Source organism: Somniosus microcephalus, unplaced genomic scaffold (genome assembly GCF_052327205.1).
Source record: "Somniosus microcephalus isolate GS21.2 unplaced genomic scaffold, FLI_Smic_1.0 unresolved_chr1, whole genome shotgun sequence".
Classification (NCBI taxonomy): domain Eukaryota; kingdom Metazoa; phylum Chordata; class Chondrichthyes; order Squaliformes; family Somniosidae; genus Somniosus; species Somniosus microcephalus.
The window spans coordinates 76,545,056-76,564,911 of NW_028225179.1; the positions used below are offsets into that span (position 1 = coordinate 76,545,056).

Sequence of the window (19,856 nt, forward strand, 5' to 3'; positions counted from 1 at the left end):
GGACCCGGTTATCAGGGACTCCCGCTGACGGTGAGCGACCCGGTTATCAGGGTGTCCCGGTGACGGTGAGTGACCCGGTTATCAGACTCCTGCTGACAGTGAGTGACCCGGTTATCAGGGACTCCCAGTCATGGTGAGTGAACCGGTTATCAGGGACTCACGGTGACGGTGAGTGACCCAGTTATCTGGGTCTCCCGGTGACGGTGAGTGACCCAGTTATCAGTGACATCCGGTGACAGTGAGTGACCCAGTTATCAGGGTCTCCCGGTGAAGGTGAGTGACCCGGTTATCAGGGTCTCCCGGTGACGGTGAGTGACCCAGTTATCAGGGACTCCCGGTGACTGAGTGTCCTGGTTATCAGGGACTCCAGTGAGGGCGAGTGACCTGATTATCAGGGACTCCCAGTCACGGTGAGTGATCCAGTTATCAGGGACTCCTGGTGACGGTGAGTGACCCGGTTATCAGGGACTCCTGGCGACGGTGAGTGACCCGGTTATCAGGGACTCCTGGCGACGGTGAGTGACGCGGTTATCATGGTCTCCCGGTGACGGTGAGCGACCGGTTATCACGGACTCCCGCTGACGGTGAGCGACCCGGTTATCAGGGCTTCCGGTGAGGGTGAGTGAGCCGGTTATCAGGGACTCCCAGTAACGGTGAGTGACCTGGTTATCAGGGTCTCCTGGTGACGGTGAGTGACCCGGTTATCGGGGACTCGCGGTCACAGTGAGTGACCCAGTTATCAGCGACTCCCGGTGAGTGACCTGGTTATCAGGGACTCCCGGTCACGGTTAGTGACCCGGTTATCAGGGACTCCCGGTCACGGTGAGCGACCCGGTTATCAGGGACTCCCGGTCACGGTGAGTGATCCGGTTATCAGGGACTCCTGGTGAGGGTGAGTGACCTGGTTGTCAGGGACTCCCGGTCACGGTGAGTGACCCGGTTATCAGGGTGTCCCGGTGATGGTGAGTGACCCGGTTATCAGACTCCTGCTGACGGTGAGTGACCCAGTTATCCGGGACTCCTGGTGAGTGACCCGGTTATCACGGACTCCTGGTGACAGTGAGGGACCTGGTTATCAGGGACTCCCGCTGACGGTGAGTGACCTGGTTATCAGGGACTCCCGGTCACGGTTAGGGACCTGGTTATCAGGGACTCCTGGTGACAGTGAGGGACCCAGTTATCAGGGACTCCCGCTGACGGTGAGTGACCCAGTTATCAGGGACTCCCGTTGACGGTGAGTGACCCGGTTATCAGGGACTCCCACTGATGGTGAGTGACCCAGTTACCAGGGACTCCCGGTGACGATGAGCGACCCGGTTATCAGGGACTCCCAGTGACGATGAGCGACCCGGTTATCAGGGAATCCCAGTCACGGTGAGTTATCCGGTTATCAGGGACTCCCGGTGACGGTGAATGACCCGGTTATCAGGGACTCCCGTTGATGGTGAGTGACCTGGTTATCAGGGACTCGCGGTCACGGTGAGTGACCCGGTTATCCGGGACTCCCGGTGAGGGTGAGTGACCCGGTTATCACAGACTCCCGGTCATGGTGAGTGAACCGGTTATCAGGGACTCCCGGTCATGGTGAGTGAACCGGTTATCAGGGACTCACGGTGACGGTGAGTGACCCAGTTATCTGGGTCTCCCGGTGACGGTGAGTGACCCAGTTATCAGTGACATCCGTGGACAGTGAGTGACCCAGTTATCAGGGTCTCCCGGTGAAGGTGAGTGACCCGGTTATCAGGGTCTTCCGGTGACGGTGAGTGACCCAGTTATCGGGGACACCCGGTGACAGTGAGTGTCCTGGTTATCAGGGACTCCAGTGAGGGCGAGTGACCTGATTATCAGGGACTCCCAGTCACGGTGAGTGATCCAGTTATCAGGGACTCCTGGTGACGGTGAGTGACCCGGTTATCAGGGACTCCCGGTCACGGTGAGCGACCCGGTTATCAGGGACTCCCGGTCACGATGAGCAACCCGGTTATCAGGGACTCCCGGTCACGGTGAGTGATCCGGTTATCAGGAACTCCTGGTGAGGGTGAGTGACCTGGTTGTCAGGGACTCCCGGTCACGGTGAGTGACCCGGTTATCAGGGTGTCCCGGTGATGCTGAGTGACCCGGTTATCAGACTCCTGCTGACGGTGAGTGACCCAGTTATCAGGGACTCCTGGTGAGTGACCCGGTTATCAGGGACTCCTGGTGACAGTGAGGGACCCGGTTCTCAGGGACTCCCGCTGACGGTGAGTGACCCGGTTATCAGGGACTCCCGGTCACGGTTAGGGACCTGGTTATCAGGGACTCCTGGTGACAGTGAGGGACCCGGTTATCAGGGACTCCCGCTGACGGTGAGTGACCCAGTTATCAGGGACTCCCGTTGACGGTGAGTGACCCGGTTATCAGGGACTCCCACTGATGGTGAGTGACCCAGTTATCAGGGACTCCCGGTGACGATGAGCGACCCGGTTATCAGGGACTCCCAGTGACGATGAGTGACCCGGTTATCAGGGACTCCCGTTGATGGTGAGTGACCTGGTTATCAGGGACTCGCGGTCACAGTGAGTGACCCGGTTACCAGGGACTCCCGGTCACAGTGAGCGACCCGGTTATCAGAGACTCCCGGTGACGGTGAATGACCCGGTTATCAGGGACTCCCGGTGACGATGAGCGACCCGGTTATCAGGGACTCCCAGTGACGATGAGTGACCCGGTTATCAGGGACTCCCGTTGATGGTGAGTGACCTGGTTATCAGGGACTCGCGGTCACAGTGAGTGACCCGGTTACCAGGGACTCCCGGTCACAGTGAGCGACCCGGTTATCAGAGACTCCCGGTGACGGTGAATGACCCGGTTATCAGGGACTCCCGGTCACGGTGAGCAACCTGGTTATCAGGGACTCCCTGTGACGGTGAGTGAACTGGTTATCAGGGACTCCCGGTGACGGTGAGTGACCCAGTTATCAGGGGTTCCCGGTCACGGTGAGTGTCCCGGTTATCAGGGACTCCTGGTGAAGGTCAGTGACCTGGTTATCACGGACTCCCGGTCACGGTGAGTGATCCGGTTATCAGGGACTCCTGGTGACGGTGAGTGACCCGGTTATCAGGGACTCCCAGTGACGCTGAGTGACCCGGTTATCAGGGACTCGCGGTCACGGTGAGTGACCCGGTTATCAGGGTCTCCCAGTCACGGTGAGCGACCCGGTTATCGGGGACTCCCGGTGACGGTGAGTGACCCGGTTATCGGGGATGCCCGTTGACGATGAGTGACCCGGTTATCAGGGACTCCCAGTCACGGTGAGTGACCGGTTATCAGGGACTCCCGGTGACGGTGAGTGACCCAGTCATCAGGGACTCCCGGTCACGGTGAGTGACCCAGTTATCAGGGACTCCCGCTGACAGTGAGTGACCCGGTTATCAGGGACCCCCAGTGACGCTGAGTGACCTGGTTATCAGGGTCTCCCAGTCACGGTGAGCGACCCGGTTATCGGGGACTCCCGGTGACGGTGAGTGACCCGGTTATCGGGGACGCCCGTTGATGATGAGTGACCCGGTTATCAGGGTCTCCCGGTCACGGTGAATGACCCGGTTATCAGGGTCTCCCGGTGAGTGACCCGGTTATCAGGGACTCCCGGTCACGGTTAGTGACCTTGTTATGAGGGACTCCTGGTGACAGTGAGGGACCCGGTTATCAGGGACTCCCGGTCAAGGTGAGTGACCCAGTTATCAGGGACTCCTGGTGTCGGTGAGTGACCCGGTTATCAGGGACTCCCGCTGACAGTGAGTGACCTGGTTATCAGGGACCCCCAGTGACGCTGAGTGACCCGGTTATCAGGGACTCCCGGTCACAGTGAGTGATCCGGTTATCAGGGTCTCCCAGTCACGGTGAGCGACCCGGTTATCGGGGACTCCCGGTGACGGTGAGTGACCCGGTTATCGGGGACGCCCGTTGATGATGAGTGACCCGGTTATCAGGGTCTCCCGGTCACGGTGAATGACCCGGTTATCAGGGTCTCCCGGTGAGTGACCCGGTTATCAGGGACTCCCGGTCACGGTTAGTGACCTGGTTATGAGGGACTCCTGGTGACAGTGAGGGACCCGGTTATCAGGGACTCCCGGTCAAGGTGAGTGAACCGGTTATCAGGGACTCACGGTGACGGTGAGTGACCCAGTTATCTGGGTCTCCCGGTGAAGGTGAGCGACCCGGTTATCAGGGTCTCCCGGTGACGGTGCGTAACCCAATTATCGGGGACTCCCGGTGACAGTGAGTGTCCTGGTTATCAGGGACTCCAGTGAGTGTGAGTGACCTGATTATCAGGGACTCCCAGTCACGGTGAGTGATCCAGTTATCAGGGACTCCTGGTGAAGGTGAGTGACCCGGTTGTCAGGGACTCCCGGTCACGGTATGTGACCCGGTTATCAGGGACGCCTGGTGACGGTGAGTGACCCGGTTATCAGGGAAGCCTGGTGACGGTGAGTGACCCGGTTGTCAGGGACTCCCGGTCACGGTATGTGACCCGGTTATCAGGGACGCCTGGTGACGTTGAGTGACCCGGTTATCAGGGCCTCCCGGTCACGGTGAGTGTCCCGGTTATCAGGGACTCCTGGTGAGGGTGAGTGACCTGGTTATCACGGTCTCCCGGTCACGGTGAGTGATCCGGTTATCAGGGACTCCCGGTGATGGTGAGTGACCCGGTTATCAGGGACTCCCAGTGACGCTGAGTGACCCGGTTATCAGGGACTCGCGGTCACGGCGAGTGATCCGGTTATCAGGGTCTCCCAGTCACGGTGAGCGACCCGGTTATCGGGGACTCCCGGTGACGGTGAGTGACCCGGCTATCGGGGACGCCCGTTGACGATGAGTGACCCGGTTATCAGGGACTCCCAGTCACTGTGAGTGACCGGTTATCAGGGACTCCCAGTCACTGTGAGTGACCGGTTATCAGGGACTCCCGGTGACGGTGAGTGACCCAGTTATCAGGGACTCCCGGTCACGGTGAGTGACCCGGTTATCAGGGTCTCCCAGTGACGCTGAGTGACCCGGTTATCAGGGAGTCACGGTGAGTGATCCGGTTATCAGGGTCTCCCAGTCACGGTGAGCGACCCGGTTATCGGGGACTCCCGGTGACGGTGAGTGACCCGGCTATCGGGGACGTCCGTTGACGATGAGTGACCCAGTTATCAGGGATTCCCAGTCACGGTGAGTGGATGGTTATCAGGGACTCCCGGTGACGGTGAGTGACCCGGTTATCAGGGACTCCCGGTCACGGTGAATGACCCGGTTATCAGGGTCTCCCGGTGAGGGTGAGTGGCCCGGTTATCAGGGACTCCCGCTGACGGTGAGTGACCCGGTTATCAGGGTCTCCCGGTCACGGTGAACGACCCGGTTATCAGGGTCTCCCGGTGAGGGTGAGTGTCCCGGTTATCAGGGACTCCCGCTGACGGTGAGTGACCCGGTTATCAGGGACTCCCGCTGACGGTGAGTGTCCCGGTTATCAGGGACTCCCGCTGACGGTGAGTGACCCGGTTATCAGGGACTCCCGGTCACAGTGAGTGTCCCGGTTGACTCGGTCCCCTCGGGTGTTTGACGACAGGTATTCCTGGTGGGCAGTGTTGCGGGGGCCGGGAGGTGTGGGTGGTGACATCTCTCTCTGTTCCCGTGTGTTTATAACAATGCTCTCTCCCAGGTGAGGGTGGTGGGGATTGGGGGGGGGTGGAGTGTGGGACACTGTTGGGGGAGTGGGGGTGACATCTCTCTGTGTCCCCGTGTGTTTATAACAATGCTCTCTCCCAGGTGAGGGTGCGAGTGAACAGGGAGGAGGTTCTCTCGGAGAGAACAGCCACTCTGCGCTCCTGGTGGGAGGAGACCAGCTTCCGGTTGGAGAGGCTGCAGTCCGATCGGGCCTGTGTGGAGGAGGAGGAGCAGGGGCTGCTGCATCGCGTCGCTCCCCAATACAAGCTCAGCTTCCAGCCGTCACTCAGCCCCAGACTGTCGACCGACGTGGGTAATTGTCTGACCGTCTCATCGCAAACCACAGGGTGAATGCCCCGGCCAATACTGTGACCACCATCGACATATGGCCAATACCGCATCACCCCCCTGCGACCCCCAGTTAGTGCTGCGTGACCCCCCCATGACCCTTGGTCAGTGCCGCGTCACGACCCCACGACCCCCGGTCAATGCCGCGTGACCCCCCCCACAACCCTCGGTCAGTGCCGCGTGACCCCCCCCACAACCCTCGGTCAGTGCCGTGTGACCCCCCCACAACCCTCGGTCAGTGCCGCGTGACCCCCCCACAACCCTCGGTCAGTGCCGTGTGACCCCCCCAAACCCTCGGTCAGTGCCGCGTGACCCCCCCAAACCCTCGGTCAGTGCCGCGTGACCCCCCCCACAACCCTCGGTCAGTGCCGTGTGACATCCCCATGACCCCGGGTCAGTGACGAGCCCACGACATCCAGTCAGTGCCGTGTGACCTCCCCACGACCCCCGGTCAGTGCCGTGTCACGACCCCACGACCCCGGGTCAGTGACGACCTCTCAACCCCCCAGTCAGTGCCGCGTGACCCCTCCACGACACCCGGTCAGTGCCACGTGACCCCCCCCCCACGACCCCCGGTCAGTGCCGCGTGACGACCCATAGAAACATAGAAGATAGGAGCAGGAGTAGGCCATTCGGCCCCTCGAGCCTGCTCCGCCATTCAATGAGATCATGGCTGATCATCCAAACTCAGTTCCCTGTCCCTGCCTTCTCCCCATATCCCTTGATCCCTTTAGCCTTGAGAAGTATATCCAACTCTTGAATATATTTAATGAATTGGCCTCAACTGCCTTCTGTGGTAGAGAATTCCACGGGTTCACCACTCTCTGGGTGAAGAAATTCCTCCTCATCTCTGTCCTAAATGGCTCACCCCTTATCCTTTTGACCCCTGGTTCTGGACTCCCCGGCCATCGGGAACATCCTTCCTGTATCTAGTCTGTCTAGTCCTGTTAGAATTTTGTAAGTTTCAATGAGATCCCCTCTCATTCTTCTAAACTCCAGTGAGTATAAGCCCAATCGACCAAATCTCTCCTCATATGTCATTCCTGCCATCCCAGGTATCAGACCCCTGCACCATTAAAGGGAAGTCAGCGGGGTTCCACTTGGCACTGACCCGGGGGTCACAGGTCAGTGCCGCACAAACGTTACACCCGGGTCAGTGCCAAATGGAACCCCCCCCTGACTTCCCTTTAATGGTGGGGGGGGCCGACCTTCCCTTTAATGGTGCACGGGCTGACCTTCCCTTTAATGGTGCATGGGCTGACCTTCCCTTTAATGGTGCACGGGCTGATCTTCCCTTTAATGGTGCACGGGCTGACCTTCCCTTTAATGGTGCATGGGCTGACCTTCCCTTTAATAGTGCATGGGCTGACCTTCCCTTTAATGGTGCACGGGCTGACTTTCCCTTTAATGGTGCACGGGCTGACCTTCCCTTTAATGGTGCACGGGCTGACCTTCCCTTTAATGGTGCACGGGCTGACCTTCCCTTTAATGGTGCATGGGCTGACCTTCCCTTTAATGGTGCACGGGCTGACTTTCCCTTTAATGGTGCACGGGCTGACCTTCCCTTTAATGGTGCACGGGCTGACCTTCCCTTTAATGGTGCACGGGCTGACCTTCCCTTTAATGGTGCACGGGCTGACTTTCCCTTTAATGGTGCACGGGCTGACCTTCCCTTTAATGGTGCACGGGCTGACCTCCCCTTTAATGGTGCACGGGCTGACCTTCCCTTTAATGTTGTCGGCAGGTGTGTGTGAGCCACGAGTTGCGGTGATCCGGGAGGAGGGCAGCAACGGGGACAGGGAGATGGTGGCCTCGCTCGTCATGGCCGGATTCCAGGTGAGAGGGAGACGGATTGCGGTTATACCATGACTGTTTGTGTCGGGGGGGGCGGGAGGGGGTCTCTGGGTGACGGGGGTGGCCGAACTCGGTGCGGAGATCGGGTTCGGTGCCGGGGTTGGTGTGGGGATCGGGGCCGGGCTCGGTGCGGGGGCCGGGCTCGGTGCGGGGATCGGGCTCGGTGCTGGGATCGGCCTCGGTGCGGGGATCGGGCTCGGTGCGGGGATCGGGCTCGGTGCGGGGATCGGGCTCGGTGCGGGGATCGGGCTCGGTGCTGGGATCGGGCTCGGTGCTGGGATCGGCCTCGGTGCTGGGATCGGCCTCGGTGCTGGGATCGGCCTCGGTGCTGGGATCGGCCTCGGTGCGGGGATCGGCCTCGGTGCGGGGATCGGGTTCGGTGCGGGGATCGGGTTCGGTGCGGGGATCGGGTTCGGTGCTGGGATCGGGTTCGGTGCGGGGATCGGGTTCGGTGCGGGGATCGGCCTCGGTGCTGGGATCGGCCTCGGTGCGGGGATCGGCCTCGGTGCGGGGATCGGGCTCGGTGCGGGGGTTGGTGCGGGGATCGGGCTCGGTGCGGGGATCGGGCTCGGTGCCGGGGTTGGTGTGGGGATCGGGCTTGGTGCCGGGGTTGGTGCGGGGATCGGGGCCGGGCTCGGTGCGGGGATCGGGCTCGGTGCGGGGGTTGGTGTGGGGATCGGGCTCGGTGCGGGGGTTGGTGTGGGGATTGGGCTCGGTGCGGGGGTTGGTGCGGGGATCGGGGCCGGGCTCGGTGCGGGTGTTGGTGTGGGGACCGGGCTCGGTGCGGGGGTTGGTGCGGGGATCGGGCTCGGTGCGGGGGTTGGTGTGGGGATCGGGCTCGGTGCCGGGGTTGGTGCGGGGATCGGGGCCGGGCTCGTTGCGGGGATCGGGCTCGGTGCGGGGGTTGGTGTGGGGATCGGGCTCGGTGCGGGGGTTGGTGTGGGGATCGGGCTCGGTGCCGGGGTTGGTGTGGGGATCGGGCTCGGTGCCGGGGTTGGTGCGGGGATCGGGGCCGGGCTCGGTGCGGGGGCCGGCCTCGGTGTGGGGATTGGGTTCGGTGCCGGGGGTTGGTGTGGGGATCGGGCTCGGTGCCGGGGTTGGTGCGGGGATCGGGGCCGGGCTCAGTGCGGGGATCGGGCTCGGTGCCGGGGTTGGTGTGGGGATCGGGCTCGGTGCGGGGGTTGGTGTGGGGATCGGGCTCGGTGCCGGGGTTGGTGCGGGGATTGGGGCCGGGCTCGGTGCGGGGATCAGGCTCGGTGCGGGGGTTGGTGTGGGGATCGGGCTCGGTGCGGGGGTTGGTGCGGGGATCGGGGCCGGGCTCGGTGCGGGGATCAGGCTCGGTGCGGGGGTTGGTGCGGGGATCGGGCTCGGTGCGGGGGTTGGTGCGGGGATCGGGCTCAGTGCGGGGGTTGGTGTGGGGATCGGGCTCGGTGCGGGGGTTGGTGCGGGGATCGGAGCCGGGCTCGGTGCGGGGATCGGGCTCGGCGCGGGGGTTGGTGTGGGGATCGGGCTCGGTGCCGGGGTTGGTGCGGGGATCGGGGCTGGGCTCGGTGCGGGGGCCGGGCTCGGTGCGGGGGGTCGGTGCCGGAGTCGGTGCGGGGCTCGGGTTCGGTGCGGGGATCGGGATTGGTGCGGGGGTCGGTTCGGGGTTCAGGCTCGGTGTGGGGGATCGGGATTAGTGCGGGGATCGGGCTTGGTGTTGGGCTCAGTGCGGGGATCGGGATCGGTGCGGGAATCAGGCTTGGTGCCGGGATGGGTGCAGGGATCGGGCTTGGTGCGGGGATTGGGATCGCTGCCAGTACTGGGCTCGGCGCTGGGTAACAGGCTGCTCCTTTCTCCTGCAGGTTTGGGATGTTACGATGACGGATATCTGCTCAGGACTGACTCTGGACTCATTCCGTGGGGTGGTGTTTGTCGGAGGCTTCAGTTACGCAGATGTGCTTGGCTCAGCAAAAGGTAGGAACAGGAATATTTAATCCACAATGACTGGGAATATAGGAACAGGAATATTTAATCCACACTGACTGGGAATATAGGAACAGGAATAGTTAATCCACACTGACTGGGAATATAGGAACAGGAATATTTAATCCACACTGACTGGGAATATAGGAACAGGAATATTTAATCCACACTGACTGGGAATATAGGAACAGGAATATTTAATCCACACTGACTGGGAATATAGGAACAGGAATATTTAATCCACACTGACTGGGAATATAGGAACAGGAATATTTATGGAGTATGGTAGCGTAGTGGTTATGTTACTGGACTAGTAATCCAGAGGCTTGGACTAATGATCCGGAGCAATGAGTTCAAATCCCACCACGGCAGCTGGATTTAAATTCAGTTAATTAATTAAATCTGGAATAAAAAGCTAGTACCTGTAATGGTGACCATGAATACTACCGGATTGTTGTAAAACCCCATCTGGTTCACTAATGTCCTTTAGGGAAGGAAATCTGCTGTCCTTACCCGGTCTGGCCGATGTGTGACTCCAGACCCACAGCAATGTGGTTGACTCTTAACTGCCCTCTGAAATGGCCTAGAAAGCCACATTTTTGGACAATAAATGCTGGCCCTCCGGCGACATCCACATCCCTTGAATGAATAAAACAAAAATTTAATCCACACTGTATAGGAACAGGATTATCGCTGGGCCTGTTCCTGTCGCTCTTTGACACTCCTCACCTCCCAGGGACACGGTTTTCTCTGCTGCTGTGCGGTTGCACCATTCTTTAACCTCCCCCGTTTCTTCTCCTGTAGGTTGGGCAGCGACGGTGCAATTCAATCCTACGGCGCGCGCCGAGTTTGCCAGGTTCCGTACGCGGCGGGACACCTTTAGCCTGGGCGTGTGTAACGGGTGCCAGCTGATGGCACAGCTCGGTTGGGTGGCCTCTGAGGCTGGCATGGAGCTGTCGGACGGTGAGAACATCTCAGACTGTGGTTCACTCTTTTGCATCAAGTGTCAAATAAATAACATAGAATGTACGGCACAGAAAGAGGCCATTCGGCCCAACCAGTCCATGCCGGTGTTTATGCTCCACTCGAGCCTCCTCCCGTCTTTCCTCATCTAAATCTATCAGCATAACCCTCTATTCCCTGCTCCCTCATCTGCTTGTCTAGCCTCCCCTTAAATGCATCTATACTACTCGCTTCAACCACTCCCTGTGGCAGCGAGTTCCACATTCTCACCACGCTTTGTGTAAAGAAGTTTCTCCTGAATTCCCTGTTGGATTTCTTGGTGACTATCTTATATTGACGGCCTCTAGTTATGTTCTCCCCCACAAGTGGAAACATTCTCTCTGTATCCACTCTATCAAAACCTTTCATAATGTTAAATCCTCTATTAGGTCACCCCTCAGCCTTCTCTTTTCAAGAGGAAAGAAACCCAGCCTGTTCATCCATTCCTGATAGGTGTAACTTCACAGTTCTGGTATCATCCTTGTAAATCTTTTTTGCACCCGCTCCAGTGCCTCTATATCCTTTTTATAACATGCTGACCAGCACTGTTCACAGTACTCTAAGTGTGGTCTAACCAAGGTTCGATACAGGTTCAGCATAACTTCCCTACTTTTCAATTCTAAACCTCTAGAAATAAACCCTAGTACTTGGTTTGCTTTTGTGATGGCCTGGTTAACCTGTGTCACTGCTTTTAGTGATTTCAAGCTGGGTTGCCGTAGGGCAATGTTCCCCCTAAGGTGCGCGGGCCTCAATCGGGAGGTCCCGCGCAGGCCGCTCACAAACTGGAAGCGATAACGCGCAGCAAATTTAAAGAAACCGCACGCGGAACAAGAATTTAGAGGGAGCGTGGGGGTGGGGGGGGGGGCCAGGCTGGAGGTCAGGGGAACGCCTCGACCCCGGGGTATTGCTGGAGGTCAGGGAAAGCGCCTCGACCCCGGAGTATTAGAAGTCAGTGGAAGTGACTCGACCCCATGGTATTGGAGGTCAGGGGAAGCGCCTCGACCCCGGGGTATTGGAGGTCAGGGGAAGCGACTCGACCCCGGGCTGTTGGAGGTCAGTGGAAGTGCCTCGACCCCGGGGTATTGCTGGAGGTCGGGAAGCGCCTCGATCCCGGGTATTGCTGGAGGTCAGGGCAATAGATTGGGAGATGGGGAAGTGCAGAGGGACCTGGGTGTTCTTGTGCACCAGTCACTGAAGGAGAGCATGCAGGTGCAACAGGCGATTAAGAAGGCAAATGGTATGTTGGCCTTCATATCAAGGGGGTTCGAGTATAGGAATAGGGATACCTTACTACAGCTGTACAAGGTGCTGGTGAGACCGCATCTGGAGTATTGTGTACAGTTTTGGTCGCCCCATCTGCGGAAGGATGTTCTTGCCATGGAAAGAGTGCAACGGCGATTCACCAGGCTGATACCTGGAATGGCGGGAATGACCTACGAAGAGAGATTAAATAGTTTGGGCTTGTACTCACTGGAGTTTAGAAGATTGAGAGGGGATCTCATCGAAACATATAAAATTATGGCAGGCCTGGACAGGCTGAATTCAGAGAGAATGTTTCCAATGGCCAGGGAGCACAGAACCAGGGGCCACAGTCTAAAAATAGCGGGCAAATCATTTAAAACAGAGATGAGGAAGAATTTCTTCACTCAAAGAGTGGTGAGCCTGTGGAATTCCCTGCCACAGAGGGCTGTGAAGGCTAATTCAATAAATATTTTCAAGAGAGAATTGGATATATTTCTGAAGGCTAAGGGGATTAAGGGTTACGGAGAAAAGGCGGGGACGGGGTACTGAACTGGTAAGATCAGCTATGATCTCAGACGAGGATCAGCCATGATCTCATTGAATGGCGGAGCAGGCTCGAGGGGCCGAATGGCCTACTCCTGTTCCTATCTCTATGTTACTATGAAGCGCCTCGACCCCGGGGTATTGCTGGAGGTCAGGGGAAGCGCCTCGATCCCGGGTATTGCTGGAGGTCAGGGGAAGCGTCTCAACCCCGGGGTATTGCTGGAGGTCAGGTGAAGTGCCTCGACCCCGGGGTATTGTTGGAGGTCAGGGATGGCGCCTCGACCCCGGGGTATTGGAGGTCAGGGGAAGCGCCTCGACCCCGGCTATTGCTGGAGGTCAGGGGAAGCGCCTCGACCCCAGGGTATTGCTGGAGGTCAGGGGAAGCGTCTCGACCCCGGGGTATTGCTGGAGGTCAGGGGACGCGCCTCGACCCCAGGGTATTGCTGGAGGTCAGGGGAAGCGCCTCGACCCCGGGGTATTGCTGGAGGTCCGGGGAAGCGCCTCGGCCCGGGATATTGCTGGAGGTCAGGGGAAGTGCCTCGACCCCGGGGTATTGTTGGAGGTCAGGGGAAGCGCCTCGACCCCGGGGTATTGCTGGAGGTCAGGGGAAGCGCCTCGACCCCGGGGTATTGCTGGAGGTCAGGGGAAGCGCCTCGACCCCGGGGTATTGGAGGTCAGGTGAAGCGACTCGACCCCGGGGTATTGGAGGTCAGGGGAAGCGCCTCGACCCCGGGGTATTGGAGGTCAGGGACGTGCCTCGACCCCAGGGTATTGGAGGTCAGGAGAAGCGCCTTGACCCCTGGGTGTTACTGGAGGTCAGGGGAAGCGTCTCGACCCCTGGGTATTGCTGGAGGTCAGGGGAAGCGCCTCGACCCCGGGGTATTGCTGGAGGTCAGGGGAAGCGTCTCGACCCCTGGGTATTGCTGGAGGTCAGGGGAAGCGCCTCGACCCCGGGGTATTGCTGGAGGTCAGGGGAAGCGTCTCGACCCCTGGGTATTGCTGGAGGTCAGGGGAAGCGCCTCGACCCCTGGGTATTGCTGGAGGTCAGGGGAAGCGCCTCGACCCCGGGGTATTGCTGGAGGTCAGGGGAAGCGTCTCGACCCCTGGGTATTGCTGGAGGTCAGGGGAAGCGCCTCGACCCCGGGGTATTGCTGGAGGTCAGGGGAAGCGTCTCGACCCCTGGGTATTGCTGGAGGTCAGGGGAAGCGCCTCGACCCCTGGGTATTGCTGGAGGTCAGGGGAAGCGCCTCGACCCCGGGGTATTGCTGGAGGTCAGGGGAAGCGCCTCGACCCCAGGGTATTGCTGGAGGTCAGGGGAAGCGCCTCGACCCCGGGGTATTGCTGGAGGTCAGGGGAAGCGTCTCGACCCCGGGGTATTGGAGGTCAGGGGAAGGGCTTCGACCCCGGGGTATTGCTGGAGTTCAGGGGAAGTGCCTCGACCCCGGGGTATTGCTGGAGGTCAGGGGAAGCGTCTCGACCCTGGGGTATTGCTGGAGGTCAGGGGAAGCGCCTCGACCCCAGGTTATTGGAGGTCAGGGGAAGCGCCTTGACCCCGGGATATTGCTGGAGGTCAGGGGAAGCGCCTCGACCCCAGGGTATTGGAGGTCAGGGGAAGCGCCTCGACCCCGGGGTATTGTTGGAGGTCAGGGGAAGCGCCTCGACCCCGGGGTATTGGAGGTCAGGGGAAGCGTCTCGACCCCGGCTATTGCTGGAGGTCAGGGGAAGCGCCTCGACCCCGGGTTATTGGAGGTCAGGGGAAGCGACCCGACCCCGGGGTATTGTTGGAGAGTTTGTGACTCGGACCAATCTCTGTTTCAGATGATGGAACGCGACAGGGTGTCCTGCTGACCCACAACCGATCTGGGCGCTTCGAGTCACGCTTCGTTACTGTCACCATCTTGGAGAGCAGTTCGGTGCTGCTGCGAGGGATGGAGGGCTCCACACTGGGCATCTGGGCTGCCCATGGCGAAGGTGAGAGATGGGCCGTTCCCCTCCGCACTGTCCCGGGGGAGGGTTTGTTCCACTCCGCACTGTCCCGGGGGTTGGGGGGGGGGGGTTGTTTCTCCCCGCACTGTCCCTGGGGGGGCCTTCCACTCCGCACTGTCTCTGTGGGGGGGCGTTCCGCTCCGCACTGTCCCGGGCAGGGGTGGGGTGAGGGGGCCGTTCCACTTTCACACTCCAGAGCCATATACTTCAGATCAGGGAGTGATTCCGGATCCACATACTCCAGATCAGGGAGCGACTCCGGATCCACATACTCCAGATCAGGGAGTGACTCCGGATCCACATACTCCAGATCAGGGAGTGACTCTGGATTCGCATACTCCAGATCAGGGAGTGATTCCGGATCCACATACTCCAGATCAGGGAGTGACTCCGGATCCACATACTCCAGATCAGGGAGTGACTCCGGATCCACATACTCCAGATCAGGGAGTGACTCCGGATCCACATACTCCAGATCAGGGAGTGACTCCGGATCCACATACTCCAGATCAGGGAGTGACTCCGGATCCACATACTCCAGATCAGGGAGTGACTCCGGATCCACATACTCCAGATCAGGGAGTGACTCCGGAGCCATATACTCCAGATCAGGGAGTTACTCCGGAGCCATATACTCCAGATCAGGGAGTTACTCCAGATCAGGGGGAGTGCCGTAATAACCCTCTGTCCTGTGCACTCAGTATTACAGTCTGTGGATCTCTCTAACCCCTGTGCCGTGTGTGGACGGTACCTGTGACAATGCAGCACTCCTGTGTGTGGATGGTACCGCTGACAGTGCAGAACTCCTGTATGTGGACGGTACCGCTGACAGTGCAGCACTCCTGTGTGTGGACGGTACCGCTGACAGTGCAGCACTCCTATATGTGGACAGTACCTGTGACAGTGCAGCACTCCTGTGTGTGGACATTACCTGTGACAGTGCAGCACTCCTGTGTGTGGACAGTACCTGTGACAGTGCAGCACTCCTGTGTGTGGACGGTACCGCTGACAGTGCAGCACTCCTGTGTGTGGACATTACCTCTGACAGTGCAGCACTCCTGTGTGTGGACAGTACCGCTGACAGTGCAGGATTTCAGCCTGGATTATGAGCTCTGGCTGTGGTCAGAGGCTGGGGCCAGTGGCCTCGAGGGTTGGGGTCTGAGTTGGGCCAAGTGGAGCGGTCACGTTCTGTCCCATTTACCTTGCAGGTTACATGCGGTTTGAGTCGGAGAATGTGCTGAAGTTGGTGACCGAGAAGAGCCTGGCTCCGTTGCGTTACTGCGATGACTCTGGGGCCCCGACGGAACAGTATCCCCACAACCCCAACGGTTCACCGCTGGGAATTGCAGCCCTCTGCTCCTGCGATGGCCGGCACCTCGCCATGATGCCTCACCCAGAACGCTGCACCTTGACATGGCAGTGGCCCTGGATGCCCCAGGACTGGCGGCAATCTATCTCCGTTTCGCCATGGTTACGCATGTTCCAGAACGCTCGCGAGTGGTGTTTGCAGAGTCTCTGATCGTCCGCCTGACCTGGACCGTGAGCCTGTCCTCCTCCCTCCCTCCCAGCTCACAGCATCCAACACTGGGGAGACCTGGCAGACCCTTCCCCTGCAAGAGAATGGGCTCATATCATATAGCCCTCATGGTGTGCTCGGGGCTGGGGCCTGTGAATCTCTCCCACACTCTAGTATTCTATGGGCCCTGAGCCGATCACAACCACAGTTTCAGTAAAAATATTTCTGTGAAAATAAAGACTGAACACAATTTGTCTCATTTCTATAATGGCCTTAATCTTAGCAAGGTGAAAGACTCAAAATCACACACTCCCAGGGCAGGTACAGCACGGGTTAGATGCAGAGTAAAGCTCCCTCTACACTGCCCCATTAAACACTCGCAGGGCAGGTACATCACGGGTTAGATGTAAAATAAAGCTCCCTCTACACTGTCCCATCAAACACTCCCAGGGCAGGTACAGCATGGGTTAGATACAGAGTAAAGCTCCCTCTACATTGTCCCATCAAACACTCCCAGGGCAGGTACAGCATGGGTTAGATACAGAGTAAAGCTCCCTCTACACTGTCCACATCAAACACTCCCAGGGCAGGTACAGCACGGGTTAGATACAGAGTAAAGCCCCCTCTACACTGTCCCATCAAACACTCGCAGGGCAGGTACATCACAGGTTAGATACAAAGTAAAGCTCCCTCTACACTGTCCCATCAAACACTCCCAGGGCAGGTACAGCACGGGTTAGATGCAGAGTAAAGCTCCCTCTACACTGCCCCATCAAACACTCGCAGGGCAGGTACATCACGGGTTAGATGTAAAATAAAGCTCCCTCTACACTGTCCCATCAAACACTCCCAGGGCAGGTACAGCATGGGTTAGATACAGAGTAAAGCTCCCTCTACACTGTCCACATCAAACACTCCCAGGGCAGGTACAGCACGGGTTAGATACAGAGTAAAGCCCCCTCTACACTGTCCCATCAAACACTCCCAGGGCAGGTACAGCACGGGTTAGATGTAAAATAAAGCCCCCTCTACACTGTCCCATCAAACACTCCCAGGACAGGTACAGCACAGGTTAGATACATAATAAAGCTCCCTCTACACTGTCCCATCACACACTCCCAGGGCAGGTACATCACGGGTTAGATACAGAGTAAAGCTCCCTCTACACTGTCCCAGCAAACACTCCCAGGGCAGGTACAGCACGTGTTAGATACAGAGTAAAGCTCCCTCTACACTGTCCCATCAAACACTCCCAGGGCAGGTACAGCACGGGTTAGATACAGAGTAAAGCTCCCTCTGCACTGTCCCATCAAACACTCCCAGGGCAGGTACATCACGGATTAGATACAGAGTAAAGCTCCCTCTACACTGTCCCATCAAACACTCCCAGGGCAGGTACATCACGGATTAGATATAGAGTAAAGCTCCCTCTACACTGTCCCATCAAACATTCCCAGGGCAGGTACAGCGCAGGTTAGATACAGAGTAAACATAAGAACATAAGAAATAGGAGCAGGAGTAGCTCATTTGGCCCCTCGACCCTGCTCCGCCATTCAATAAGATCATGGCTGATCTGATCTTGGCCTCAATTCCACTTCCCTGCCCGCTCCCCATAACCCTTGACTCCCTTATTGTTCCAAAATCTGTCTATCTTCACCTTAATGTATTCAATGACCCGGCCTCCAAAGATTCACGACCCTCTGAGAGAACAAATTCCTCCTCATTTCCGAATTAAAGGGTGTCCCCTTATTCTGAAATTATGCCCCCTAGTTCTAGATTCCTCCACGAGGGGAAACATCCTCTCTGCATCTACCCTGTCAAGCCCCTTCAGAATCTTATATGTTTCAATAAGATCACCTCTCATTCTTCTAAACTCCAATGAGTATCGGCCCAACCTGCTCAACCTTTCCTCATAAGACAACCCCTTCATCTCCGGAATCAACCTCGTGAACTTTCTCTGAACTGCCTCCAGTGCAAGTATATCCTTCCTTAAATAAGGAGACCAAAACTGTACACATAGAAACATAGAAGATAGGAGCAGGAGTAGGCCATTCGGCCCCTCGAGCCTGCTCCGCCATTCAATGCGATCATGGCTGATCATCCAAGTTCAGTACCCTGTCCCTGCTTTCTCCCCATATCCCTTGATCCCTTTAGCCTTAAGAAATAAATCCAACTCCTTCTTGAATATATTTAATGAATTGGCCTCTACTGCCTTCTGTGGTAGAGAATTCCACAGGTTCACCACTCTCTGGGTGAAGAAATGCCTCCTCATTTCTGTCTTAAATGGCTTATCCTTAGACTGTGACCCCTGGTTCTGGACTCCGCGACCATCGGGAACATCCTTCCTGCATCTAGTCTGTCCAGTCCTGTTAGAATTTTATAAGTTTCAATGAGATCCCCTCTCATTCTTCTAAACTCCAGTGAGTACAAGCCCAATCGTCCCAATCTCTCCTCATACGTCATTCCTGCCATCCCAGGTATCAGTCTGGTGAATCTTTGCTGCACTCCCTCCATGGCAAGAACATCCTTCCTCAGATAAGGCGACCAAAACTACACACAATACTCAAAGGGTGGTCTCACCAAGGCCCTGTACAACTGTAGCAAGACATCCTTGTTCCTGTACTCAAACCCTCTCGCTACGAAAGCCAACATACCATTTGCCTTCTTAACCGCCTGCTGCACCTGCATGCTTACCTTCAGCGACTGGTGCACAAGGACGCCCAGGTCTCGTTGCACTTCCCCTTCTCCCAATCTATTGCCATTCAGATAATAATCTGCCTTCTTGTTTTTGACACCAAAGTGGATAACCTCACATTTATCCACGTTATACTGCATCTGCCATGCTTCTGCCCAATCACCCAACCTGTCCAAATCATCCTGGAGTTTCTCTGCATCCTCCTCACAGCACACACGCCCACCCAACTTTGTGTCGTCTGCAAACTTGGAGATATTACATCCAGTTCCCTTGTCTAGATCATTAATATATATTGTGAATAGCTGGGGTCCAAGGACCGATCCCTGTAGTACCCCACTATTCACTGCCTGCCACTCGGAAAACGACCCGTTTATTCCAACTCTTTGCTTTCTGTCTGCCAACCAGTTCTCTATCCAAGTCAATACCTTGCCCCCAATCCTATGTGCCTTAACTTTACACGCTAATCTCTTATGCGGGACCTTATCGAAAGCCTTTTGAAAGTCCAAATACACCACATCCACTGGTTCTCCCTTATCTAATTTACCAGTTACATCCTCAAAAAATTCCAGTAGATTAGTCAAGCACGATTTACCTTTTGTAAATCCATGTTGACTTTGTCCGATCCTGTCACTGTTTTCCAAGTGCTCTGCTATTACATCTTTTATAATGGACTCTAGCATTTTCCCCACTACCGATGTCAGGCTTACTGGTCTGTAATTCCCTGTTTTCTCTCTACCACCTTTTTTGAATAGTGCGGTAACATTAGCTACCCTCCAATCCATGGGTACTGTTCCAGATTCCATCGAATGTTGGAAGATGACCAGCAATGCATCTATTATTTCTGGGGCCACTTCCTTAAGTACCCTTGGATGTAGATTATCAGGCCCTGGGGATTTATCGGCCTTCAATCCCATCAATTTTCCTAACACCATTTCCCTACAAATACTGATTTCTTTCAGTTCCTCCCTTTCATCAGACCCTATGTTCCCCGACATCTCTGGGAGGTTATTTATGTCCTTT

At 57.3% G+C, this 19,856-nt stretch overlaps 1 protein-coding gene across 1 annotated transcript in view; it reads left to right on the plus strand.

The window, feature by feature from the left end:
* Positions 1 to 16,391, plus strand: part of LOC147095507 (phosphoribosylformylglycinamidine synthase-like) — an 81,683-nt gene extending 65,292 nt beyond the window's left edge. The window contains 6 exon segments of the mRNA XM_085973654.1: positions 5,788 to 5,998; positions 7,778 to 7,869; positions 9,732 to 9,843; positions 10,657 to 10,815; positions 14,458 to 14,610; positions 15,834 to 16,391. Coding sequence (XP_085829780.1) covers positions 5,788 to 5,998; positions 7,778 to 7,869; positions 9,732 to 9,843; positions 10,657 to 10,815; positions 14,458 to 14,610; positions 15,834 to 16,144 — 1,038 coding nt within the window. The 3' untranslated portion in view covers positions 16,145 to 16,391.
* Positions 16,392 to 19,856: the final 3,465 nt, after the last annotated feature.